Source organism: Gobio gobio, assembly GCF_949357685.1.
Source record: "Gobio gobio genome assembly, chromosome: 19".
In the NCBI taxonomy this organism is placed as follows: domain Eukaryota; kingdom Metazoa; phylum Chordata; class Actinopteri; order Cypriniformes; family Gobionidae; genus Gobio; species Gobio gobio.
In genome coordinates, this window is record NC_137112.1 from 34,233,318 (window position 1) to 34,261,098 (window position 27,781).

The 27,781-nt window shown below is 38.3% G+C and overlaps 1 protein-coding gene across 2 annotated transcripts; it reads left to right on the top strand.

The window, feature by feature from the left end:
- The first annotated feature begins 1,593 nt into the window (after positions 1-1,593).
- ccdc120b (coiled-coil domain containing 120b) lies at positions 1,594-26,857 on the top strand. 2 transcript variants are annotated; one of them, XM_079844067.1, is made up of 11 exons: positions 1,594-1,818; positions 18,380-18,494; positions 18,585-18,686; positions 19,062-19,192; positions 19,446-19,553; positions 19,628-19,748; positions 20,478-20,534; positions 20,663-20,819; positions 20,897-20,998; positions 22,719-23,744; positions 24,385-26,857. In XM_079844067.1, the coding sequence occupies exons 3-11, from the start codon at positions 18,638-18,640 to the stop codon at positions 24,482-24,484; spliced, it is 1,851 nt and encodes a 616-aa protein (XP_079700193.1). In that variant the 5' UTR covers positions 1,594-1,818; positions 18,380-18,494; positions 18,585-18,637; the 3' UTR covers positions 24,485-26,857. The 2 variants fall into 2 exon arrangements, with proteins under 2 accessions (XP_079700193.1, XP_079700194.1); XM_079844068.1 differs by lacking the exon at positions 1,594-1,818 and adding an exon at positions 11,450-11,606.
- The last annotated feature ends 924 nt before the right edge of the window (positions 26,858-27,781 follow it).

A 27,781-nucleotide genomic window follows, 5' to 3' on the forward strand; every position in this document is an offset into this window, starting at 1 on the left:
ACTTAAGAATAAAACGGGGTTCGTTTAGCATACGTGCTGTTGACGAGTGTATGAGAAAATAAATTGAGAGAACAAGATATGTATTGTAATTGAGACCTACAGACTCAAAGCGATATAGTGTAATAAAATAACCAACGTATTTATTTGATTTAATGCCATATCTGCAGCAAAGGCTATATTCATGGCAATCAACAGTATTTAAAAAAGAATAACAATTATGATTACAATCACTTCAATACTTTTACAATAATTTAACAATTTTGTCTTAAGAAACAATAAACAAAATCAGACCAATAACAACAGTAATAATAATTACAATTACATAGAACCTTTAAATTTAATATTTCATAGAAATGATTAAATTATTCAAGAAGAAACCTTTTTTAAAATGTCCATTAATATATTTTCTGAATAAAAATGTTGTCTAATATAATTTTTAAAAGGATATTCTATTAAAATATGTTTTACACTCGCGAAATTCTTACACAAATCCCAAAATGTTTTTTCTTCCCCTTTCAATATGTCTTGACTGTCCAATTCTGCATCTCATATATACAACCTGGTCATATCGATTTTCAAAATAATAACAATTAACTATTAATTTAGTACTAGATTCACCTCATATAGTTATTTTCACATTTGTTCCATTCCATTTTCCATTTACTGTAAATGTACAGATTCAATATGGGTTTAAATGTCAGATGCTGGCATTTTACATTCTGTCATTTCCGATTGAAGTGCTTCCTTTGCTGCTTTATCTGATTGTTCATTACCAGCCCATTATCCATTATCATGCCATATGGCCTGTATCCAACAAAAAACAACTTGTTTCTTTAGAGTCCACTTTTCATATTATGTTGATAATTATAGGATGTTCAGTTTGTTTTCAAAGGCTGACGTGCTTGTAGGCAGGATTTAGAACCTGTGCAAATAAAAAAAATAACCAATGCATTCAAATGTGCATTTTGGATATCTTTTCTTACAACTACACACCACACTTGGGACATGGACGCAAAATAACCCAAAATCTCAAAATTGACCAGATTGTTTTTTTGTTTTTTTTTGTCTGTAGTGTACTATTATCTTAAAGATGTAACAAAAGTAACAAAAATGTATATGTTGGACTTAAAAAACAAAACAAAAAAAACATCACTGAAGTTGGATTAACTAAAAGTCACTATACATTCTCTGCAGCATCCACATGTAAATTTTCTCCTGCGGTATCATGGATCAAATATGCAATACATTCGCCAAAGGGGGCGCCCTAACACAGTATAACTGTACATCTGCATTCAATTCATGCGAAGTTGAACTTCAAATGAATTTTTTTTCTTCCATTATTTAGTCCAAAATATAATAAAGTACAATATTTTATAAAATATAAAAATATATTTAATTATCTAAACAGTTCATATTGCACATGATGAATAGTCGTTCACTGGAACGTGGACATGTCATATCTATTTTTTTTTTGTTGTTGTTGCGAACAGACTATCTTAGAAAGCAGTGCAAGTCTCAGTTCAGACACGCTGTATGTAGTTACAGTCAGGACTCAGGAGTCTATATAAATAGGCAAGACTGAAAGAGTTAATCAGACAAGTGGATGCGTGTTGCTCCCTGTTTGCCAGTCTCGTTCCAGAGGTGTGACAGCGCTTTACTGTGGATAACTGGGATGAATGCTAAAATATTAGAGAAGATGTTATAATATAATCGTGCTGGCGTGATGCAGGGACCCTGCATGTTTTTCATGAAGGGGAGGATGTGATCTGCAAGATGTGACTGAGGAGAGCCGCAGAAGAATATTAATTGGCATCGCAGGTCCGTGTGCATGGTCTATTCTTACGCTATCTTCTATTCAACGTCGCGTTTTCTCAAATAGACAACATGTATGGGTGTAATATTTGATACGGTTTTGAGATTTCAGAACGTATGCTTCCTAAATGCAGGGACGCATGAGGAGAAACCTGCCTGTCACGTTAGATTTCTAGGACCTTTTTTTGTGTTGTGCTAAATGTTTGTATTAAGACGTATTGTCATTGAAAACCAGCGTTTACATTCTGTTATTCGCTTCTCATTCATCCAGCGTGTAGTTCTGCTGATGAAAGCGTCGCGCGTGGCTTTAAATGGGATTTTCCGTGGCATGCGATGGATTAATGATGCAAAACAGTCACACATGTTATCTGTCGGTTTGGATTGATTAACAGTAAATGCGTCGTAAATGTTTCAATGCATGTTTTCTTTCTTTCTAATAAGCCACAATGAACAATAATGCGATACTATTTATCCAGGCGTGTGTCTCAGGTTGATTCATTTAAGTGATTCGAATCTTTTGAATCAGTTACTAAAAAGATTTGTTCAGTGACCCTTTCCGCAGGTTACAGCGCCAGTAGGTGGCCACAAGTCTGAATTCGGAGCAGCATAAGCTAGTCTTACTATTATACTATTATATTCTTACTATTTATGGCATAACAATATAAAGTGTAGGCTACTAGTATGCTACTATGAATTCGTTTTGTGTTATCTGGAGTGAGTCAGTCATTCGATTCTTTACGAACATTGAGTGGTTCACGATAGAAAGTCTTATCTTAAATTAAACAATTTCGTGAGGCTACAAATTTTCAAAAAGAGTTCTTGAGCTCCCCATTGCCCCCACAATTGACAATAAATCAGATCTATTCATTTTACTTCCATTTTGTTAACTGCTAGTCAGGCGATAACAATATTGATGTAGCCTACTTGTAAACATGTATAATGAATATAATTAAAAATTGTGAAATGGTAGGCTACTTAGGCCTACCACTATCATTATCTTTCTTTCTTTTTTTTACATCTTTATTTTGCCTTTAGCCATGTAAATAGCATCAATATCATCTGCAGAATACATTCAGTATATAGACTATCAAAAACTGATATCATCTCTGTACCATGATATCACCACAGTCATTTTTGTAAGAATGCCAGCAGCAGTGTTTTTTTTTTAAATTTTTTATTTAATACTATTATTGTATTTATTAATATTTTGAATTAGCTTTTATTTTTATATTTTCATTTGAATTTGTGCTTTTGTCATTTTTATTACTTTTAGGTTTTTAATATTTCTATTTAACTTACATTTATTTTATTTGAGTATTAGTTTTAATAACTGTAGTACTTCAGCTTATATTTTAGAGCTGTGCAATCGATTAATCGTGATTAATCGCATGAACATAAAATTATATAAATATAATGTCTGTATATATTCATTTACTAATTTTATTTTAGTGATTTTATTTTAATGATTTTTCTCATTTACATTTGTTTTTCATCTAACATTTATATTTGATTTTATTTCAGCTTTATTTCAATTACCGAAAACTATTTTTAATCATTTTAATTTTAACATAACAACACTGACCCGCAGCCAGACATAAAGCACTCATCATGTGCCAATTAAGTTTTGTGAAGTTGGTTATATTTTACAATGCTAACCCAAATCATAATGCTTCATTTGTATGACAATCAGCAGATTTGCCCATTCATTCAAATGTCACATTCACATTTTGCTTGTCATGGCACATAATGAACTGCGCTTCTATAATTGAAGCTCTTGAGATCGAGCTCCAGGTCCCACTATGTTCACTGCTAGCCGAGGATGGTGTATGTGGTTTGAAGTGTCTAGACTCTGAGTCATTCTGCTTTGCAAAGCACAGATTTCTTGCTCCATCTAGCACTGTCAAGAGTTTATTTTCAGCAGATCTCTCCTGTTTTGACCTCCTCCCTCTCCAGGGTGCAACAGCAATAAAGAGTTCAAACTGAGTCAATTGTGGCTTGATGGTGTAGCCATGTGTAGACAAGCAGGCATAAAAGACTCATGCTGTGAATTTCAGGGTAACATCTTTTTAGCTTGTTATATTTTCAACCCATCTTGTAGTTTGCAGGGTTTTTAAATATTTGAGATGGTTATAGGAAGTGAAAATATATAGAGGCAGCAATTGCGTGCTTAAAGGGGTAATTCACATCGAAACAAAACATTTGACAAACAACGCTGAACATTTTTCAAAATATCTTCTTTTGTGTTCTGCAGAAGAAAAAGTCATGACAGAATGATGATTTTGGGTGAACTATCCCTTTAAAGTCTTGAGTCATCACCACAAATTACAGTGCAGGGTGTGACTGTTAGTGTCCAAACAAATGGCTTTCTGTTATCTGTCCAGCTGCCATGCTGTCTGACCCCAGGACAGGGTCTGAGGTGGCAAAACACTGTCTCCACCCTGGCTAGGCTGTGAAATGTACATGTTTTCACAGAGGGATTTACCACAGTGTTGCCAAGCTGTGGTCAGCTTTGTTGCAGACTGTCTGTTTTGTCTTTGTTTATCCAGTAGTAAAGAAAACACAGAGGAAAGAATTTCATCTTTGCGTGGACAAGAAAGAGGAGTTGAGCAATTACTCAGGCAGAAATAACAAATTTAAGCCGCCATTCGACTGTTCTACGAAATGATTTGCTTCATGTCTGTGTTGTAAAACTCTGATGTTCTGTAGTGCAATACTGCTCACATCATCAACAAATTTAAACTATATTATGAATTTTTCACCAAATTGAAAATCCATTTTTTTTTATCATACATGGCTGCTCCTAACTTATAATAACAAAACGTAGAGTCACTGTTCCCTAAATGTCTAAACTATGAACATTTGCATATTAAAGGCACAATATGTAAGATTTTTGGATTAAAATATCCAAAAACCACTAGAACAATGTTATTTTGTCCAGATAAATAAGCAACTTAAACCCATGTCCACGTGTCACCTATCAATGACATCATACCCACGTTACCCTCGATTTTATTTTGTAGAAACCATGGAGACACCAAAGACCCTTCAATATATTATGTGTTTTATTAGACAGGTGAGCAACTGTTTGGATACATTCATCGACAGAAAACTAATCATTGTTATAAAGCTCAACACAGTTAAACCTCGTTTTCATGATTTACCATGAGTACCATTTTTTACCATGCCTAATATTGATCTTACTGCAGTGTGCAACAAGTGTCTCATAGTGTCAAGCGAACGCACAGACAAGCATTATAACATAACTTTCTGCACACTCAAATAATGTATCTAATATGATAAAACAGTGCTGCGTTACCCCACAAACGCATGACCAGAAAAAGTGGAAGCGGTCGTCTGTGGCACAATAAAAGCTCTGTGAAATCCAGGCATCATCAAGCCAGGGTCGCCAGGTTTTCACAACAAAACCCGCCCAATTGCGAGTTTGGGGGGTAAAATATGTGTCTTTTTGGCAGGGTTGCCTGCTAAAATTCGCATTCCCGGAGCAAAATATCACATAATTGGGGTCGCTTCAATCTGCGGACATGGAAAAACAGCCCGCGCCAACAGTGTTGAAGTAGCCCAATTCCACGGGAAAACCGCAGAATTGGCAACACTGGATCAAGCTACGCCTTTGTTTTGAATAAGCGACCTCTGGTGGTGAAAAATTACATATTGTGGCTTTAATGGACCAGTGACATGGTCATAATGCTACCTTAGGTCACATATGTCAACTATGACTGACTACGAAAACAGATATACTTATAAAATACTTTGAATGTTCATAGAAGATCACTTGTAGTTTTTCCACCAACTGTAAGTATGAAAGGTCACTCTGAATAAGCAGAAAATCTGTTAACACTAAGCATATAAAGTGCTTAAGAGGGCAGGTCCTTGATTCTGTAGCTACTAAAATGGTTTGAACATAGCGTGGTTGTTGTTTGACCCCTGTAACTGGATCTGCAGAGATCAAAGCGAAGGAGAGTAGAGGTTGGCAGGACAGCAGCTGGTTGTTCTTGAGAATCAGATGTGAGGAGGGAGGGTCACTGCTGGTCACACTTGCTCTTAGACTCAGAAGAAGGAGATGTATTTCATTATATTGAGCACAGTCCTCTTTTATTAGTTTTTCCCTTAACTAATGGTCTTTGAGATTACTTTTGACAACTTTGTTCACAAATCACTGCTATAGGGTTACACGGATCAATTATTAAGGGGGGAAAAGACTCCACTTGCAGTGTTTTATGCTCATTAAGTTTAAAGTGCCTCTATTATGCTATTTTAAATTTAGCTTTGAAGATCTCCTATAGGTTTACATATGCATCCAAGGTCAAAAAACACTTTTAATTGTCTTGTAATATACATTGCACACCACCTTTTTCTTAAAGTAGCTGCATTTTCATTACCCTTCAAATAGTGCAAATTGAAATTTCGCCCAATAGAAACACAACAATTTCACAAAAACTGCAATGGAAACATCTCGGATTTACAGGTAACCTGGTGTAAAAGTTGATCGTGGTATGTTTGGACAGAAGACGAGACAGAGTTCTTTATTCTTTATTCTAAAAGAATTATGGGAACACTGTATTCAAAACGTATGCAAAAAAAAGAAATGCCATCATTTATCAAGACCTCGAAGAAGAAAGGAGGGAGAAACACCCAGAAACATAGCCCCTCCAAAGTATACGTTTTTTCTTCTTCTCTGTTATTCTTGGATAACACGCCCTTGTCTCCTTCGATTAAAAATAACGGCTATTTTGGCGGTTGGGATATACGCTACCCTACAAACAGCCGTCGCCATGATTTTTGGAATGACTAATCGTGAGAGGAAAAAAAATACTTTTAGTCGCATAACATAGTTGAATGGAATCGCCGTCATTTTTGTAATAGTTTTTTATTGAAATTTAGAAAATATCACAACATTTTTGCACAAATCTGTAATGGAAACCTGGCTACTGAAACGGCTCAATAAAGGATTCTCTAAACCCCTACTTTCTAAGAGTCTACTCTACTCTGATTGGTCAGGTGTGGCCCAGTCTGTTGTGATTGGTCTACCGCTTACAGCGTGTGTCGGAAACAAAACAGTCATTACCCTATTTGAGCACTTATACACAAACAGTCACAATGGCGTCGGTTTCACTGGATCGATCTCAGAGTGAGTCCTCATCCTTTGGAAGTGCATGCAAAATTAATTTGCTGCACTTTTCAACATGTTGACAACACGACATGGTACAACATGTTGCTTCTCAGCTAACTATAGTGTTTGAGAGCGGGTCAAAGTACTAAGTAGATGTTGTTCACAGTCAGCCAATGAAGACCATAGGCTGGCATTAAAAGGATAGTTCACCCAAAACTGAAAATTACCCCATTATTTACTCACCCTCAAGCCATCCTAGGTGTATATGACATTCTTCTTTCAGACGAATACAATCGGAGTTATGTTAAAAAAATGTCCTGGCTCTTCCAAGCTTTATAATGGCAGTGCATAGGAGGCCAAACTTTGAAGCCCAAAAAAGTGCATCCATCCATTATAAAAGTAATCCATACGGCTTGATAAAAGGGATTGATAAAGGCCTTCTGAACTGAATCGATGGGTTTTTGTAAGAAAAATATACATATGAACTCTTCATATTTAAAACTTTATAAAGTAAAATATCTAGCTTCAGGCGGACCACCTTCCATATTCAACTTATGAAGGAAGTGTAGCGCCTCTCACAGTCGCTACGTCAGACGTCATTGTCATGCCAATTGCGCTTTTACCGCTGGAAGCTAGATATTTTTCTTTATAACGTGTTAAATATGGATATTTTTCTTACAAAAACCCATCGTTTCGCTTAGGAAGGCCTTTATTAACCCCCCAGAGCTGTGTGGATTACTTTTATTCACTTTTTTGGTTGCCATTTACTTCCATAATAATGCTGGGAAGAGCCAGGACATTTTTAATATAACTCTGATTTTATTAGTCTGAAAGAAGAAAGTCATATACACCTAGGATGGCTTGAGGGTGAGTAAATAATGGAGTAATTTTTTTTTTGGGTGAACTATTCCTTTAAGCAAATTTGTTACAAACCTGCGTAGATCTGTTACAGACACTGCTCGTTTTCGGCAGTTCAGAATCAATTATTTATTTTAGGAGACAATAACTTTACTTGGCGTGCACTTTGATCTTGCAGACCTTTTACATTCACAAACATCTATATTACACACTACATGAAAGGTTATATTCGAAAAAGCATAGGGGCACTTTAAAGCAGCACTAGGTAACTTTTCAACCTTCATAATATATTTTCAAAACTCTTGTGATGATACATCGACTTACAATAGGTTGAATGACACGTCTGCCATAGCCTGACGGGGTCTGTATCGTTTTTAATCGTACTTTTAAACTTCGGGTTTCGGGTAGTAACCCGAGAACAAAAAGAACTACAAAATTCGACTGCTTTACAGCATATACGTCACTTCCACCACCACCCCCACTTCCTTAAATTCGGACGTGTGAGCCAAACTATCATTTGTTTGCCAAATGTTATAGTCATGGCCGAAGCAGCACAGAAAAATAAGAAAGCAAAGGTTTTGTCGTAGGAAAGCAAAAAGAGGAAACGAGAAAGTGATGGGATTAAAGGCAGGACGAGGATCAACATTGGGCCAGCGTTTGCTCGTTGGCGTGAGCTGAAGGAGGAGGGGCTACATTCTTGCAAGAAAATACGTAACACATACAAAATCATATTTTAGGATACCTAACATGTCTGTGATATTGGTTTATTTGTCTTTCCTCAAGCTATAATGCAAATCGATTTTTCAAATTTGCAGATTCATCTAGGGTATAATATTGACGATATATGGTTATTACCTACCACTCAAACATTGAATTGAAGTATCATATAGATTCTGTAAAACGGGAACCAATAGACTAGGCTACTATAATGACGCTGGCTTGTAAACGTGAGCATCGCAATCATTTGGCGTTTGAAAAAAATAAAACCCATGAAATGATATTCATATGACATGCTGAAACATATGCCACTGTACCTGGGATGAAGACATTTCACACGCGACGCAAGCAGAACACCTGCATGTGAACTCCGGCAGTGTTCAGGGCTATCATGGTTGTCATGTCAACAAATGCACGTGCGATGCATCTGCTGATGTAGAATGACAGTTTACGACAGTAGTAGAGGTCAATACTGTTTCACAACTGTAGGGGGAGCCCGAGAGCAAAAGTTACCTAGTGCTGCTTTAATGCACTTACTTGTGTAAACTTACTCATTTTATATGTAATCTGTCTTGACCTACAATTGTTGATAATTACAATCAAACTGACTCCATGTCAATTAAATGTGTCCTCAATTAAAAAATCTTTTTGTTTACTTACAAAGTGCATGATTACCCACAAAGCATGGGCCGTTAGATCAATTTTGTCTGTGACCCAGAAACTTAACGTTTCATTGCACCTCTGTTGTATTTTGAACTCTGAAGTGATGCAATGGCCAGAGAAAGACAGAGAGTAATCTCCAAGCAGTAATCCTCTGATTCTTTGTGCGCCAGAGCCCTATTGGTGTGCTAAAACAGGGCAGTGCAAATGAGAGACAGGTCATGACAAGTCCTTGGAATTGCCTTTGTCTGCTTTGAGAAAGCACTTCTCCCCCAAGCGCTAATCTCAGCCCCTCCAATTTCTACAATAAGGTCTCGTGGTCACAAATAGCGTCAGATCCCTCTGCTATGCCAATTCACTATGCCGTCGCATGCAGTAAAAGTGTGTCATACATTTCTAGGCTGGGCATGTTCATATTTTATTAACTATACATTAACTATTTTAGGAGCTTTTATATGAATTTGTACAATGTTTCGTATATAGGGAATGCACGAAAAATGTATGTATGAAGATCCAACCCTAAAACTGTAAGGCCATGTACAAAAGATTGACAAATTCATTAAAAAAAATCCAACAATTCACCAAAACGCATACACTTCTCTAAAACATCAGTTTAACCATTTCTATGTTTCTGCCACAGAATAAAAAATAAAATAAAAAAGGTAATTACGACTTTTTATCTCACAGTTCTGACTTTTTTTCTCGCAATTCTTTTTTTCTCAGAATTGTGAGTTTATATCCTGCAATTCTGACTTTTTTCCTTTTATGTTATAACACACAATTGCTAGATATGAAGTCAGAATTGTGAGGTATAAACTCACAATTCTGTGAAAAAAGTCCAGCAGGCTTAATTATTATACCTAAGTATGATTCATGAACAGAAAAAAGTCAGGACTTGCGAGTTTATATCTCACAAATTTTATTCTGTGGCGGAAACAAGCTTCCATACATTTCCCCTGCCGACTCTTTAGCAATAAAAAAGAAATGCAGCTAGCAGACGGAGGTGTAGAAAACATTGCAGAAAACTATTAACAAGTGTTCAATGTGTCATTTTTAGTGCTTAAAAGCCCATAAACCCATGTTATGTTCCAGATTTTCTTTGGTTGACTCTTAAATAAAAAATTCACCAAGTAACAAACTGACTTTGCACTGAATCAAATAAACGAATACTTGATTGTTTTAAAGGTTGAATTAATTAAATGCGGTAATGTCACAGTTGTTCTTCCAAAGCACAGAAGAAAGCTGAGAGGAATGCTGCGTGCAGAGGTCAGTAACTTGCTAAGTAAATACTGCAGTGCTGACACTTAATGTTTGTTTGACCACATGACTATTGACTTAAAGGAATAGTTCACCTAAATATGAAAATGCAGTCATCATTTACTCACATACTTTCATCAGAGGGTGACATACTTTCAGCTTTGGAAAACAAAATGAGAATTTGTGAAGATTACACTTTTTTATTCAATGAGAATTAATGGTGACCAAAGAGGTCAAGCTTCAAAAAGATTCATTTATTAATAAAATCTTGAAAGTATCGGCATCACTATTTTACAATTCTTTTAAAGCTAAGTGATATGTTTAATGGACTATTTTAAAAATGGAAATTCTGTCATCATTTACTCATCCTCGAGTTGTTCCAAACCTGTATAAATGTCTTTCTTTTGCTGAACACAAAATAAGATATTTTGAAGAATGGGGGTAACCAAACAGTTGATGAATGGGCCCCATGGTATTTTTTCGGCCCAAGTTTGGCATCTCGTGGTCTTTGGGAAAATGATGAAGTATAATTTTTGGGTGTACTGTCCCTTTAAATAAATATACAATCTCTTTGAAGACTAGTCTTACATTCGCAGCAAAGGACATAGTGCACTCAACACGTATGTTAGATAAACCTCTTATACTTTAAAAGAGAAAAATAATGATTTACCAAATACTGCAATGAGAATAAATCATTCTTGTCTGCGACGTTTAAGTTAGAAACCATATGGTTGTTACGGACGCCACAGTCTCACCTGTCCGGGTTTCAGACAAAACCATTGAACTTTACCGGCATAGTTACATTCATATCACTAATTTGGATATGAATTCGATTTTATATACAACCAAATTGTGTGGAAAGACACAAATATAATTTATGTATAGCTTAAAATGTATAATGAAAACGTGTGTATGTTTAATATTTTGTTGACATTTTATGAGTGGGTAACCCCCGTCGGCGCATGTAGATGGTATCGTCCTTGTTGCCTTTAGGGCTCGTAGAAATTACTGGCTGAGTTGCGACGTCTGCAAAGAAGAAACGCGATTTAACGACGTGCATTAAAGACTACTTTCTAGAGCATCGTGTTAATTAAATCAGACATGCAATGAAATAAGCACCTGCTTTTCACTCCTTTTTTGGATATCTTCTTGGCGACTTAATTCGGTCAAGGTAAGTCCTTCTAACTGCACATTAAAGCGAAAAGTTTATCCAGCAGCTTATGCGTGTCACACGTGATAAATAATTGCCTTCAAGATGTTAGTTAATTAAAATATTTTTTTTTCTCTCGGTTGTCTTGTTTTTGCTGTTTAGTTGATGGTGATATGAGATAACAATATAAAGAAATGATAATCTTGGCCAAGTAAAGCGGATCATTCATTCACGTATCGGTTCTTAAAAAATTATATGTTGATTTGATACGTTCTTAATGCAGAAGGTCTTTCTTTGACAGACATGGATGTCCTGAAACGGTTAGATAGCCTACTACTCGAATGTATTGGAGACACAGCTGTGTATACAGTCTCACCTGCCACAGCTGTCATTAACATGTCAATTCACACACTGTATGTTTTGTTGTATGACGGTTGTAAACAGAAACAGATGTATCAAAAACAATTAAGATACACACGAATTTGATTTTTTGTTTGTTTCTGCTAAAAATTGTTGTCACAAGTTTTTCCAAACCTGTATAACATTCTCCCATGAAACACAAGAGATGTTTGGCTGAAGTTTACAGCCACAGTCACCATTCACTTAGTTTGACTGCATTTTCCCCTGAGCTGAAAGTGAGTGATGTCTGAGACTGTCATTCTGCTAAACACCTCCTTTTATGAATGTCTTCCATGTTTGAGATGACATAAAGGTGTGCAAAATGTATAAGTTTTGGCTGATAAAACCCTTTAGCCAGGTTTTGCATTTGGCAAGTGGCGACTCTTCGCTATTCCAAAAGCTGTGTGCTGTACAAAAGTAACAAAAATTTCCTCAAAATTTAACTTTATTAATATTACATTGATATGCACAGGACCATGAATATTAAATCTTGTAAATGCAAACAACAGCAGAAAGGGGATTTATCAGCCTAACATGGGACAAACACTAAATATGGTATTGTTTTTTTTAAATAGTTTTTAACTCAAATGTTTCTTTGTGAGACATTAACAGTAACTTTCAGTGCTACTGTCTCTATATTGAGCTCTGTCTCTCTTGCTTTTCTCTCTCACACACTTTATCTCTTTCACATGTTTTGTCCCAGGACATTGGGTGCTTTGTCATCAAATTCCCACAAATCCCTTGTTTATCTCTCTCTCTTCGAGTCAGGTTTTGATCTCAGAGCATTTATCCTCCCCTCTCTCCTCCTATCATGCTCTCTGCCAGAGCCGAAGTGTGCGATATCTGTTAGCATGTGTCCACCAGATGTGCTCGTAGTGTTTTGAAGAATCGTATTAGTTCAATTGCTCTGTTGTGGAGTATGAGAGCTGTTTGTTTTGAATATTTTGCTGCATTTATCCCCCTACTTGCAATATTTCACATGCATACCGCTACTTACACTTGCTATTCTTTGATGTCTGTTTACCCTGCACATAGTGGTTTTATGTCTTGTTTTGTTGTTGGGTTCATTCCCAGCCATCCATCTTACCACATGACCCACGCCACTTCCTCACAAACAAAAACACATTCTGGTTGTTCTGTCCATGCCTTGCCAGCAGGCTTTATTACCTAAGTATGATTCATCTACAGACAGTTTTGTGACATTTGCCAGGTGAAATGTTTTGTCTTGTTTGTGGAAGTCCAATGGATTCAAATTAATTTTAAGTGGATGTCAGTATGCAAGTTTGCAAATGCAAATTTTGTAAGCATATTGCATATTTGTGCTTGTAATCTGTTCTTTTATTTGTGATAACACAATGAAACTTGCCAAATTGTTCAGACATTTTTGGCCAGGCTGCCATACAAATAAATTATGAATACATGCGAAAACGAGAGAGAACCATAGTCGATATATGCTTTTTTGTTTTTATGAATTTCTTTGCATGGTAAAATAAAACCTGTGGCTGTAGTTTCTTTTTTGTGTTTTGTTCTTACCTCATAAATATTTAAAAATATATATATTTTCCTTATATTTTGATGGCTTAATCGAACTTGTAGGGTCATGCAAAACAAATATCCCCTCCAGACATTAAAGGGATAGTTCACCCAAAAATGAAAATTAGCCCATGAATTAGCCCAACCCTGAAGTCATCCCGGGTGTACATGACATTCTTTTTCTGAAGAATAAAATCAGAGTTATATTTAAAAAGTCCTGGCTAATCCAAGCTTTATAATAGCAGTAATTGTTGCTCTGTTTTTGAAGTCCATAAAAAATGCATCTGTCCGTCAAATAACGTACGCCACACGTCTCTGGGGCATTAATAAAGGCCTTCTGAAGCGAATTGATGTCATGACCACAGAATGAGGAAACAATTGCAGGTGAAATATAACTCAGTATTTAATGTCAGAAAGTATACAACTCGGGGACAGACAACACCGCTGGCAGGTGACGCAGGGACCTCGATGATCAACAGGTGTATCTGTGCTGGTGAAGAGTGAAGCGATGATGATGAGGGTGAAATCCGGCGTGAAACGATGAACAGGAACAACGAACAGGAATCCCAGAACAAAAACCCCACACGATCATCCAACGGAACAGGAACAACTCAGGACACCAGACAGCATACAAACTCGACAAACGATCTGACAAAGGAGAGGAGAAACCGGTGAGTATAAATGCAAGTGATAATGACTCGCAGCTGGCGCCGATGAAAGATGAATGAGCATGATTGCTCCGGCCACGCCCACGGATCCACGCAGCACATACCAACACAACAAACAGAGACACAAAAGAAAGCAATGCATTCATGAACCGTGACAGTACCCTCTCTCCTAGGAACGCCTCCTGGTGTTCCCAGCTTCCCTTACCTGTCGATTGTAATCATCGATAAGGGAGTGATCCAGAATGTCTCTCGTAGGAACCCAACTTCTCTCCTCCGGACCGTAACCTTCCCAGTCCACCAAGTACTGAACTCCGCGTCCCCTCCGCCTAGAGTCCAGAATACGATTTACCGAAAACGTAGGTTCCCCATCTACGAGACGCGGCGGGGGAGGAACCGGAACCGGCGGGTTAATTGCTGATCGAAACACAGGCTTAATCTTAGATACATGAAACACGGGGTGAATTCTCCTGTACACTGGAGGAAGGTTGAGGCGGACTGTCACCGGACTAATGATCTTGGTGACAGCGAACGGGCCAATGAATTTGGGTGCGAGCTTATTAGAGACGGAACGGAGAGGAATATTCTTAGTAGAAAGCCACACTTTTTGACCAACGACGTATACGGGAGGCTTTGACCGGTGGCGATCGGCCTTAGCCTTGGTGCGCAACCCCACCCGGAGTAGAGTCTCACGGGCTCTAGTCCAGGTGTTGTGACACCTCTGGATGAAGGCGTGGGCGGAGGGGACCGCGACTTCGGAATCCAGACTGGGAAAGATAGGTGGCTGGTAACCTACACTACACTCAAACGGAGACAGGCCCGTAGATGACACTGGTAACGTATTGTGGGCGTACTCCACCATAGACAGTTGCTGACTCCAAGACGAAGGATTCTTGGAAACCAAACACCGCAACATTCTTTCCAGATCCTGGTTGGCTCTCTCGGTCTGACCATTGCTCTGGGGATGAAACCCTGAGGAAAGACTAACCGTCGCCCCTAGCAATCTACAAAATTCTTGCCAAAATTTGGACACAAATTGGGGTCCTCTGTCGGAAACCACGTCCATCGGGAGGCCATGTAACCGAAAGACGTGATCCACGACGGCAACCGCTGTCTCCTTGGCTGAGGGTAATTTGGGCAAGGGAATAAAATGAGTCGCCTTCGAGAACCGGTCCACCACGGTTAAAACTACCGTGTTGCCCTGGGAGGGCGGGAGGGCGGTAACAAAATCTAGTGCGATATGGGACCAGGGTCTCGAAGGGATAGGCAGCGGTTGGAGTAGCCCATCTGGGGGTCGATTGGAAGACTTACCAATGGCACAAACCGAGCAAGCCAAAACAAAACTGTGAATGTCCCGGGCCATAAGTGGCCACCAGAATCGTTGTTTAACCAGAAACTTCGTACGAGTCACTCCTGGATGACAGGCTACGTTGGAACAATGCCCCCACTGAATAACGTCTGACCGTAATCCCTCCGGCACAAATAATCGATTCGGCGGGCAACCGACCGGGGGCGTTACCCCTTCTAAGGCCTTCTTGACCTTCGATTCGACCTCCCATGTGAGTGTGGAGACAAATAGGGTCTCAGGTAAAATGCACTCGGGAGTAACCAGGCGTTCGGAGCGATCAAAAATACGCGACAAAGAATCGGGTTTGATGTTTTTGGAACCCGGGCGGTACGAAAGAGTAAAGTCAAAACGACCGAAAAAAAGTGCCCACCGAGCCTGCCTGGAGTTCAATCTTTTAGCCGTCCTAATGTATTCCAAATTCTTATGATCGGTCCAGACGATAAAAGGTACCCCCGACCCTTCTAACCAGTGACGCCATTCCTCCAACGCTAACTTGACTGCCAACAACTCTCTGTTACCAATGTCATAGTTCCGTTCGGCAGGTGACAAGCGATGGGATAAAAACGCGCAAGGATGCATCTTCTCGTCTGTGGAAGAACGTTGGGACAACACTGCACCTACCCCCACCTCTGACGCGTCGACCTCCACCATGAACTGACGTGAGGAATCAGGGGCTATCAAAATGGGGGCCGAAACAAAGCGGTCTTTTAGTTTGGTAAACGCGGCCTCAGCCGCGTCAGTCCACCTGAACGTCGTTCTGGGGGAGGTCAAGGCAGTCAGAGGTGCGGCTAGTTGGCTGTAGTTACGAATAAAACGTCGGTAGAAATTGGCGAATCCCAGAAACCTCTGCAGGGCCTTGCGAGAATCTGGGATTGGCCACTCCACCACAGCCTTAACCTTCTCAGGGTCCATACGTACTCCCTCAGACGAAATGATGTATCCCAGAAATGGAACCGACTGAGAGAGTGGATCTGATGGTGTGGGAGGAACGAACGGTGTGGGTGGCGCAGTGGGAGCTCGCAGTTGTAGGAGCTGCTGGGTGAGCCCGGACACCTGCGTCACCAAAACCTGAACCGCACGGCTAGTGTTGCTGAGCCCCTCCTCTTGTGCGTCCATGCGTTGAAGGCTGCTGTTAACAAATGACTCCATAGTCATCGGAGCTCCACCTGCTGCTTCCATCAGTGGGTCAGATCGTTCTGTCATGACCACAGAATGAGGAAACAATTGCAGGTGAAATATAACTCAGTATTTAATGTCAGAAAGTATACAACTCGGGGACAGACAACACCGCTGGCAGGTGACGCAGGGACCTCGATGATCAACAGGTGTATCTGTGCTGGTGAAGAGTGAAGCGATGATGATGAGGGTGAAATCCGGCGTGAAACGATGAACAGGAACAACGAACAGGAATCCCAGAACAAAAACCCCACACGATCATCCAACGGAACAGGAACAACTCAGGACACCAGACAGCATACAAACTCGACAAACGATCTGACAAAGGAGAGGAGAAACCGGTGAGTATAAATGCAAGTGATAATGACTCGCAGTTGGCGCCGATGAAAGATGAATGAGCATGATTGCTCCGGCCACGCCCACGGATCCACGCAGCACATACCAACACAACAAACAGAGACACGAGACACAAAAGAAAGCAATGCATTCATGAACCGTGACAATTGATGCGTTTGTGTAAGAAAAATATCCATATTTAAAACTTTATATAGTAAAGTTCCGGCCGATCACCTTCCGTGGAAAAGTGTTGAAAGTGCCTCTCGCTGTTCAAAATGCATCTGATGAGTGAAACTGGTAGCGTAAGCCTTTTGAACTGCAGAGGCAGTTTCAATACTTTTTCCATAAATTGAATACGGAAGGTGATCGGCCGAAACTTTACTTTATAAAGTTTTAAATATAGATTTTTTTAATTTTTATTATTTGACGAACAGATGCATTTTTTATGGACTTCAATAACAGAGCAACAATTACAGCTATTATAAAGCTTGGATTAGGCAGGACGACTTTTTTTTTAATATAACTCTTTTATATTTTATTCGTCTGAAAGAAGAATGTCATATAGGTCTACACTTAGGATGACTTGAGGGTGAGTAAATCATGGGCTAATTTTCATTTTTGGGAGAACTAACCCTTTAAGTTTAGCCACTACTGTAATCAAAATGTATTTTTTTTTATCAAACCCTTTTATCAAATTTTAGGATTTTATGACAAAATGAATAAGAATTATTTAAGTTTTTATTTATTTATTTATTAAGATTTTCATTATTGATCTCATAGTTTTAGAAATTTAATATTAGCATGGCCGACACAATATAGGTGAAATTGTTGACATTTGTTGTTATTTGTCATGTTTCATTAAAAGTTGCTTATTTGTTTGAATCTAAGCTATTGGGTTATGACACAGTTTCTGCAACCCCAGATTTGAACATTTGTTGTAACTGTTGGATAACCTGGGTTGCCACAATGACCTTATATGGGCTTTCGCTTTCACACCCTCGGTCATGTTACCCCCTGATGACATAACTTCCAGAAAGTAAGAGGAGAGGTCATTTATATTTGATTCAATTATGAATGATTTAGTGGCGCCGCAGAGATTCAATTATAAAAACGATTACCATCTTTTTTCATTTATTTTGATGGCACTATTTGCATTTTGCCTTTCTAAATGTATGTGTTCTGGTGTCTTTAAATTGTTTTTGAGGCAGAACAAGCCATTAACCTCACATAAGCCATCATTTAGAGGACTGAGTTACAACCAGAAGTCAAAATAAATTGATCTCAGGAAAATAAAGACGTTATTAGTGTGTAACAGTTATACTTTTTTTCTTCCATAGGGCTCAGCAGTAAATTGAGAAGTCGCACAGTGGCTCCCTCCGCAGGCCACTGGAATACTGCAGTATTGTGGCCATCAACAGTGAATGACATGCCTCACGTGACTCAAACTAAAAGGTGATGGGAGGCTCTTCTCAGATCAGTCTCAGTTCATTGGTATCTTGAATTGTACACATTCATTAGATATACATTCTTCTTTGTCAACAGGAGCTGAGGGTTAATTGGGAGTTCAATTCACAAGACTTCCTGAAATACATTATATGGAGGTAAAAGGTCACCTGATCACTGCCATGGGCCTAGGGGGTCCAGGTGAGCCTACGTAAATAATTCCTTGTTGAAAATTCCTTATGGAAAGCAGGGATGCACAGTATATATTATACATTTTTTGGTGTTGCTACTTGCTTGATATTGGATGCTTATTTGTACCATTTAAAGCTATTAATTTTAATTCTAGCATGTTTAAATAATGCACACATGCACCTTTTTTAACATTATCAATGTCATTACTATCACTTTTGATTAATACATCCTTGCTGAATAAAATGTATTACATTTTTTTTTTTTTTATCATACTGACCCCAAATTTATGAAGGGAAGTGAATATATAATTAAGAACGTTGCACCCTTAGAATGGATTTATACAACTTTAGCTTTCTGTCTCATGCACATTGTGATCATTCACAGATGTCCAGGGCTGTCAGGACAGCAAGCTGCAGGCAGAGAGAATCACAGAGCTGCAGGAGCGAAAACAGAGTCTGCAGAGCCTTTTGAACAGTCGTCTCGGAGAGCTGCGGGATGTGTGTCTTCTCGAGGCGGTGAGATATTTTATAAAATTTTGGAACCATATTTTACTTGTAGGTCGTTGCTATAAAATAATATTCTCTCAAAGAAAATGCATGATTTGCATGATTTCTTTTTCTTTTTTCTCTCCCTCTGTTTTAAAAGTGAATTCTCTTGTTTGATGTGTAAACTTACTAGAACCATCTGTTCTAACGAATGGCAACAAACGGCACAATGTTCCCTAGTGAAGTGATTAGAAACAAAGTAAAATTTTAAATGTCTGTACAGGAGCTCACAGGGAAGCTTCCACGGGATTTTCCTTTAGAAGAAGGGGAAAGACCTCCCTTTGTTCAGCGCCGAGCTGGCCTGGCCCATCATCTCACCTCAAAAGGAGAGGTGAGTCTGTAAGCTAATAAAATGATTCTCCCAACAGTTTAATACAGTAATAACCATATCTATTTTCCATGTAGGATGACCCTGGTCAGCGAAGGCAAATGAAGGCTCTCTTCAGTGGTGCTCTGCGCCGGAGCATCGATTATGATAGAAACGCATTGCACAGTAAGAGGACTGTTCATCGGGGATGTCACACGGGTAACGTTACACACGCAGTATAAATTAAATTCTGGTAAACATTGGTTATTTGGTACAAAGTGCATACATTGGAAATGGCTCTACAGGAAATGCATGACAACTGAGTCATTTCCCCTCATTATGACCGTTGCCTTTACTTGAAAAGGACAATGGCCTAATGTTAACAGACTTTGAAATTTTATAAATAACTTGATTATATGTTTTTAACAAATAGCTTGCATTTAACTTGTGCTGTCAGACACATTTTACAAGATGTTTGTTAATACTTTTATTCAGCAAGGATACTTTATAATAATCAAAAATAACAGTAAAGACATTTACAGGGTTGCAAAGGTTTTATATTTCAAATAAATGCTGTTTTTTATTTCTATTCATCAAATAATCCAAACAAAATGTATTCACAAAAATCCAGGCAGCACAGCTGTTTTCAACTTTGATAATTATAAATTTCTTAAGTACCAAATCAGCATATTATAATTATTTCTGCATATTAGAAGGATCATGTGACACTGAAGTCTGGAGTAATGATCCTGAAAATTCAGTGTTGCTATCGCAGGAATAAATTACATTAAAAAAAATATATATATATATATATATTGTTTTTATTACTTTTTTTTAAGCACAAGATACTTCTTTCAAAATCGTTGGACAGTAGAACAGAAACAATTTAATCTCATTATTGTTCTTTGTGTAATAATTTAATGTGATTATTCTTTTTAATATTTTCAGAAGAAACTGTGAAGTCCGAGAGCAGTTCAATGTCAGATTCAACATCACATGACAATGGTGAGGCCTCTTAACATTATAAAACAATGAAAGTACATCTCAATACTCTGATTCAGTTGACCACACTGGCCTGTTTTTGACAGGCTGTAACAGTGATATTGTACAACCCTGTCAACTGTGGTTTACAGAGGATTCGTCTCCCAGTGTGGCACCTGAGCATCGCTCCTTGTCTCACCCTCGGCTGGCCCCAGGCAGTCCTGACAGCAGGCTCTGTAGGAAGTTGTCACCTGTGGAGATCTACTACGAGATGAGGACTCGCCGCAACTCGGCCTCAAGCTCTGTGAGGTGAGCGGAGGGCAGTTTTCACTAGCTGAAATGGGTAAGGTTTGCACTACAATTAAAACTTATGAATGTTCATCCAGCCCGAGTCACTCTATCCCAAGAAGTGCATCCAATGTGGAGGGCAGAAGTGTTCCAGCCACACCGCTGTTGTCCCGCACTGCACCAGTCAGTGTCCATGCGAGGTATTCACTCTTTTTTTTGTTGACCGTTTCTTTTGTTATTTGTACACTATGTCCACACATTGGCTCTGTTCCAAAACCTAGTGAGCTGCCTACTGCCTATATATCTGCCTTCTAAGACAACACCCAAACGGCCATTTACCTGGCCAGCAACACAGAAATAGCACAATCTGCATGTATAATTCTAATATAGTTTGATATTAGCTTGTTACGAAGCTAACAATAAAATACTCTTATAAGCATAGACATTCACTTCTGTACAAAAGAGGTTGTTCATATATATATATTTTTTGAAACATTAAAACTCCTGTGTGCTCTTATCCAGCATTTACAAAAATATAATAAAAACAATATTATTGTAAACTATTATTACAATTAAAAATAACAAATGCATTTGTATTTTAAAATGTTTATTCCTGTGATGACCAAGCTGAATGTTCAGCATCATTACTCCAGTCTTCAGTAGGGCTGGACCTTAATATTCAAATGTTTATTTGGTGGGTTGATATTCGATTTTCAACTTTGAGGATTCGAATATTCAGGGTTTTTTTTTGTTTTTATTTTTTCCCACATCTGGCATCCCCCTCGATACGCCCGTTCGTGCTTGAATATGTTTACACTATAAAAAACTGGCGAAATACAATGCAATTTTTATTTTTACAATTATCTTATAGCTTAGCTGTTTTTTAATATGATGGGTAGTTGAAGGAACCCAACCTCGTTATACTTAATAAATATATTTGCTGCTTCTTAGCCTACTAAAGTGTTCCCTGCAACTGGAGTATATTCTCTGTCTGGAGCGCACAACTGGATGAGATTGTATGGACAAAAGCGCATGCCTGAGCTTGTATTTTGCTGCGTTGGTTTGACATTGTGGAAAATATAATTAGAAACAAAATGTATTAGCCTTATTATCAATCTAAATGAATCTACTGCAAAATATAGGAGCTTGTTACAGGGACATAACAGACGTAACAGTTTTATATTACTAGTGCAATGTCCATTCATGGAGCATATAAGCCCTGCCCGCTTCTCGAGATTCCTGCCTTTATTAGATAGAAGAATATGTTCAGCCCCCTCCCTCCGAAAGCTTAGAATATTCGATTACTACCGAAGCTTCGAAGCTCAAAAAATGGTATTTGGACCAGCCCTAGTCTTCAGTGTCACACAATCCTTCAGAAGTCATTATAATATGCTGATTTGGTGCTCAGTAGTTTTGTGGAAACCATGACACATGTTTTCTTTGAATAAAAAGTTCAAAAGTACTTATTTGAACAGTACTTATTTGAAATATTTTATGACATTATAAATGTTTTTACTGTTACGTTGTATCAATTTAATGCATACTTGATGGATAAAATAATTTATTAAAAGAAAATGATACTGATCCCCAACTTTTGAACATAATACACACAAATATGGGGAATAAAACGTTTTAAAATTAACTTTTACTTCAAAACTTTTCTCACTGAGTTCAGTAATATACCTCCTAGATTGGCTTCACCACAAAGAATAATGCTCCATAGAATATGCAATGCTCCAGTGTAATTTGGCCAAAATAAAATCGCTTAGCAGACAGCATGATTATATTGGAACAGGCCCCATGTCAGGAGTGCACTCATAATGCCTTCAGGTCACTTTAGATCCAAATGTTTTTTTTAAATTTTTTTTTTAATCTTATTTCCACTAATAACATCTTACTGTCTCTTTCTCCTTCTTCTAGGCCAGAGATATCTGGTGGTATTGCACTAAAGCAGTGGTGTGGCAGTCCAGATGTTCCTCAGTTTGTCCCACTGGCATCTTTGGAGGGCTCCTCATCTGAGCGCCGCAGCTGCCCCTACAGCTCCCGCGCTCGCCGTAGCAACAGCTCTGAGGCGTTACTTGACCGCTCGAGTCTCCCTGAGCCCGGTCCTCCTCGCAATGGCATGCCACCCCGAGCTGGACCATACAAGAGCTCTGAGTCCCTCACGGATGGGAAGCTCCGTCAGATATATCAAGGCAGCCCAGAGAGTCAGATGATGGGATTTAAAGACCAGAGTCGAATGCGCTCCTCTCTTGGTGGCAGTGGCACTGGTTACAATGAGATTTTGATAGACTACATTTGGGGCAAACAGCAAAAGAGGCCCATCCAGGCTCCGCAGAACCAGTCAACAGGACGAATCTGGTCGGACTTCTCCAGTCCTCCAGCAGGCACCCCTCCACACTATAACGGTTTCTCACATTCGCAGTTACATTTGGCTGCCGCCCCCCCTTCGTATAGCCCCATGCTACTGCGGGGTCAAGAGGGCGAACCCCGTCGGGTCAAAGTGACACGAACGAAATCCTGCGGACCCTTCATCCCATTACAGCAACACCCACAGGATGCAATGTTGTTCTCGGCATATGATCTGTCACATCCCTCTGGATCCACAACCTCTTCTATTCCCAACCTGCTCCCTCACCACACAGAGCTGTCCACTGCTGCAGCGTTCGGTCGCAGGCCACCTCAATTCTCTCTGCCCACTCCCGAGGACTCCACTCGCAGTCTGCACAAGGCACTGGCTCTGGAGGGACTCCGGGACTGGTATTTGAGGAATGCCTTAGGCTATTCCACTACAGCCAAAGGTCACGACGGACTTTCCATGCGCCACTCACATACTCACCACCACCTAGTGCACCAGCCTCAGTCCATTCCAGCCGACCCTCTGTATTCTGTGCACCGTCAAATACCTCAGTCGGCTTCATTTCATGGGCATCCCTTGCATGCCAGGTAAGTTTTCCACATTTCTATTTCACCCCACAGCAGGGCTCCCATGGTGCTTAATATTTTTGTTCAAACGAAAGTATTTGATGAATAGAAAAGAACAGCATTTCTTTGAAATAGAAAAAACACTGTTAAAGTCTTTACTGTCACTTTGTAATAATCAAATGCATCCTTGTGGACTTAAAGTAAGTAGTAGTTTTTGTATCTTAATATATATATAAAATTATATTTCATATGTATAAAAGAAACAATTATAATGAAAAATTGTATCACAATGGTTTCTATTGAATGGTTGGTAACACTTTATTTTAGGGTTCAATTCTTGCTATTAACTAGTTGCTAGGATTATCCTATTACTAGGATATTGGCTATTTATTAGTACTTATAAAGCACATATTCATGCCTTATTCTGCATGACCATATTCTTCATTCCTTAATTCTACCCTAACTAAACATAAACGCTACAAAACCTTACTTACTAACTATTAATAAGCTGTAAATTAGGAGTTTGAGGCAAAAGTCTTAGTTAATAGTGAATGTGTTCCCCATACTAAAGTGTTACAGAATAGTTTAGCTGTAAGTTAACCAGTTAGATATTTTCTGATGCTGCCATTTTCAGTTTGATCTTCTCTCTTCATCACGGCAGGTCTGTGGAGCTCTCTCTCTACTCAGAGCCTTTCCCCTCAGAGGGGACCACTCAGAAAGAGTCCGGCTCCGAGCCCCCTTCACCTGGAACACTGGTCTGACCGGCAGCCGAAACACCCTAGGGCCTCTAATGCAACGTGTTGCAATATCCAATGCAAAATGTCACCTTGTTATAGGGATGCACCGGTCTGATACTGTGCTCAAGTAATATTACTCCTTAAAAAAACCTGATATAATTCATCCTTGGTTTGTAGCATAAATATTTGTAACAAAGTTCACATTTGGGAAGAAGGAGGCAGGAACCGGCAAAAGTTCAACATGAAGTTTTGATCATAAAACAAACAAATAACAAAATACAACTGCCGCATATAAACATAAAACACCAACAAGTCCAGGCCTGGTCCTCTCTCGTCTTGCACTGTCGTCACTCCTCCTTTTATCCTTCCGGAGCTCCTCCGTGGGACTGGAGACCGGTGTGGCACGCAGGTGACGCTCGCTCCGTTCCCACGGCTCTCGGCCCCGCCCTACTTGCCACAATATTATATCAATTACGGCATTATTTAAGAGTACAATTATTGTACTGCATCTTACAGAGATATTGGTTCATACCTACATTGTTCAGCAAATAAGGAGGCGTCTTTAAACGACACAGAACTGGAATAGTAGATCAATAAATCTAGCGCTGCTCATGATTGTAAACTGGTGTTTACAAGGTATATTTTCTTTCTCCATACTCTGTGTGTGTATTAATGGGACGTTATTGTAATGTATCTACATTTTGAAAACAAATTTTAAAGTTAATCATCTCCACTTCATCCTGAGATATATTTATATATTTTCAGAGAATAAAATAGATTATACGATGTATGTATTCTAAATTACTATTTTGTAACTAATATGTTTCAGGTTAACAGTCATTTAATTATACACAAGACTACTCTGTTTAATGAACTCATGCATTTTAATGTACTATAACAGCAGTGAATGTGTTGCATACCTGTTTGTTTATATCTATATATCTAAATATCTATATGTAGCTATGAAGAGTATGATAAAAGCATTTCATATAGAGGACCTTGACGTGAGAAGTGAGCTTTTTCTCTTGGAGGGCTTATATTCTCTGAAGTTCTAGACATGCAAACAAGCTTATGCCTGGTGATTTTCAAATTAACTTTAAAGCTCTAATACAGGGATTTATACTATTTAGCCCACAGTCATCGAATCCACAATTTCAAAGGACTTAAAAAAGGACCGTTGACCTAAAATATTGTGATCTTGAACCGTGAAATGGTCATTTTGAGGCTGGTTCACACACAAAGTAAAAAAAACATGCATGAGAAGGTTTCAAAATTAAGTGATGCATCCCTATGAAATTCTTTGCAGAGTCAGAAATATATTAATGTAATTATTCACATTTATTTAATTTAGTTGCTTTTTTGTTTAAACTATTTTGAGAAAATTGGCATCAAAAATTGCCGGGATATATTTTATACTTTCATGGTTAGTCTTATCCGACTTGATACCCTTTAATTGATATTCTACAGTATTCAACAAATATTTACTCAAGTTTACATGTTAAGAAGTGGCATAAGCTGGTCTTATGTGTGCACTCTTTGGAAGCAAAATACCTTATAATTGTCTAAACCAGTCAGTATGTCATCATTCTGTTTACCAACTAGTTCGGTAACTTGTTTTTAAGTCCTTTTGTTACAGTTCCTGAGTTGATGGTTTAGTTTTTCTTCTTTGGATTGTTCTTCCTGAAATAGTAAATCTGGAAAAATCACATCTTATTATTACTAATTACAGAGTTTCTTATGATTACCTTTTGAAATCAGTACAATTTGGTGTCCAGTGTCCACTATTAAATACAAGACTGTAGACTAATTTGTCCCCATGTTAAGCCTGTGTATTATTGCCAAAACTGCAGAACATGGGTCATATGATGGTTTAAGTTTCAAATGATGATGGTTTATTTAATACTTTGTTTATTAGACTTGAAGAATCCATGTGTAATTGCTATTCTTCATGTTGCGGGTTTGTGAGGTGCCTCCAGCTGGTATCTGAAACTCATGACCAAACAGCTGTGCATTGCTAGTCTCTCTTAGTGTATTTTGGTGACATAAATGTCTGTACTGTAATTAATTATAAATACGAAAAATACCTATATGTAGCAACTTGAATAAACAATATATATTGTATATTTATGAACTGATCAGATTTTGTATACATATTTATTTGCATAGTACATGCCTCTAGTTTGTTTACACCAACGAAAGAGACTCTTGTTGGCATCTTTATGAACAACACCCTGTTTTGCTTTAAATTGTGCAGCTTTAATCATTGCAGCTTTTTAAATCATAAATGTATTGCTTGATTTTTTTAAATACATTTTCCATTGTTTCCTTTTTTTACATTTCAAATCAAGATGGTCTGTTAAAAAAAAAATCATAATAAAGATCATGATATTAAGTTTTTCCACATTGTGTCATTTATTTTTCAAAGATGAATCACGTGTATTTGAATTACAGTGCATCATGTAAGCACAAACCCATTTTGGGTTACACAGTACATTCTGAAAGGCTGTTCAGTTCACATTCCTTACATTTATCTTTGGTCTTTAGTCACATCACTGCATGCCCACTGAACACTTGGAATGTGTTGAATGTTTTTCGGCCACTTCATGTGATTCTCTCCCATTCAAATTGGCACACAGGCAGTTTTCTTTGATGCATGCTTCATCTATTTTGCAAAATCATTCATATTTAACTTATTTCTATAAGACTAATACCATGTTTTATGTTTTAACATAATTTAGTAAGTTAACTCATTGCACTTGACTCAACCCCTTTTACCCGTGGTTTGAAATGCAGAATGACACACCTGCACAAAAATTACCCACACCTCCCAATGACGGTGCTCGGTCTGTCTTCAGCCAACATAAGGAAGATATCCTATTCAAGATTAACCCACGATAGGCAGCAGGTCCTGACATCCCCTTACGAAAATGAACCATGGTTTTACTACAAATAAAACCAAAAAAACATGGTTATTGTACAACCCCAAATCAGAAAAAGTTGGGACAGTATGGAAAACGCAAATAAATAAAAAAAGAAGTGATTTCTAAATTTACTTTGACTTGTATTTCATTGCAGACAATATGAACACAAAATATTTCATGTTTTGTCTGGTCAACTTCATGTCATTTGTAAATATGCATCCTTTCCTGTCATTCAGACCTGCAACACATTTCAAAAAAAGTTGGGACAGGAGCAATTTAGGGCCAGTAATGAGGTAAAATGGTTAAATAATGATGTGATTTGAAACAGGTGATGTCAACAGGTGATTGTGATTATGATTTGGTACAAAAGCAGCATCCAAGAAAGGTCTAATCTTTTAGG

Excerpts from the sequence above, each read along its gene's own strand:
- ccdc120b (XM_079844067.1), top strand. The coding sequence starts at position 18,638 with ATGGAGGTAAAAGGTCACCTGATCACTGCCATGGGCCTAGGGGGTCCA. Across the intron at positions 18,687-19,061 it reads CATGGGCCTAGGGGGTCCAG|ATGTCCAGGGCTGTCAGGAC; the intron begins GTGAGCCTACGT and ends GATCATTCACAG. Across the intron at positions 20,535-20,662 it reads TTCAACATCACATGACAATG|AGGATTCGTCTCCCAGTGTG; the intron begins GTGAGGCCTCTT and ends TGTGGTTTACAG.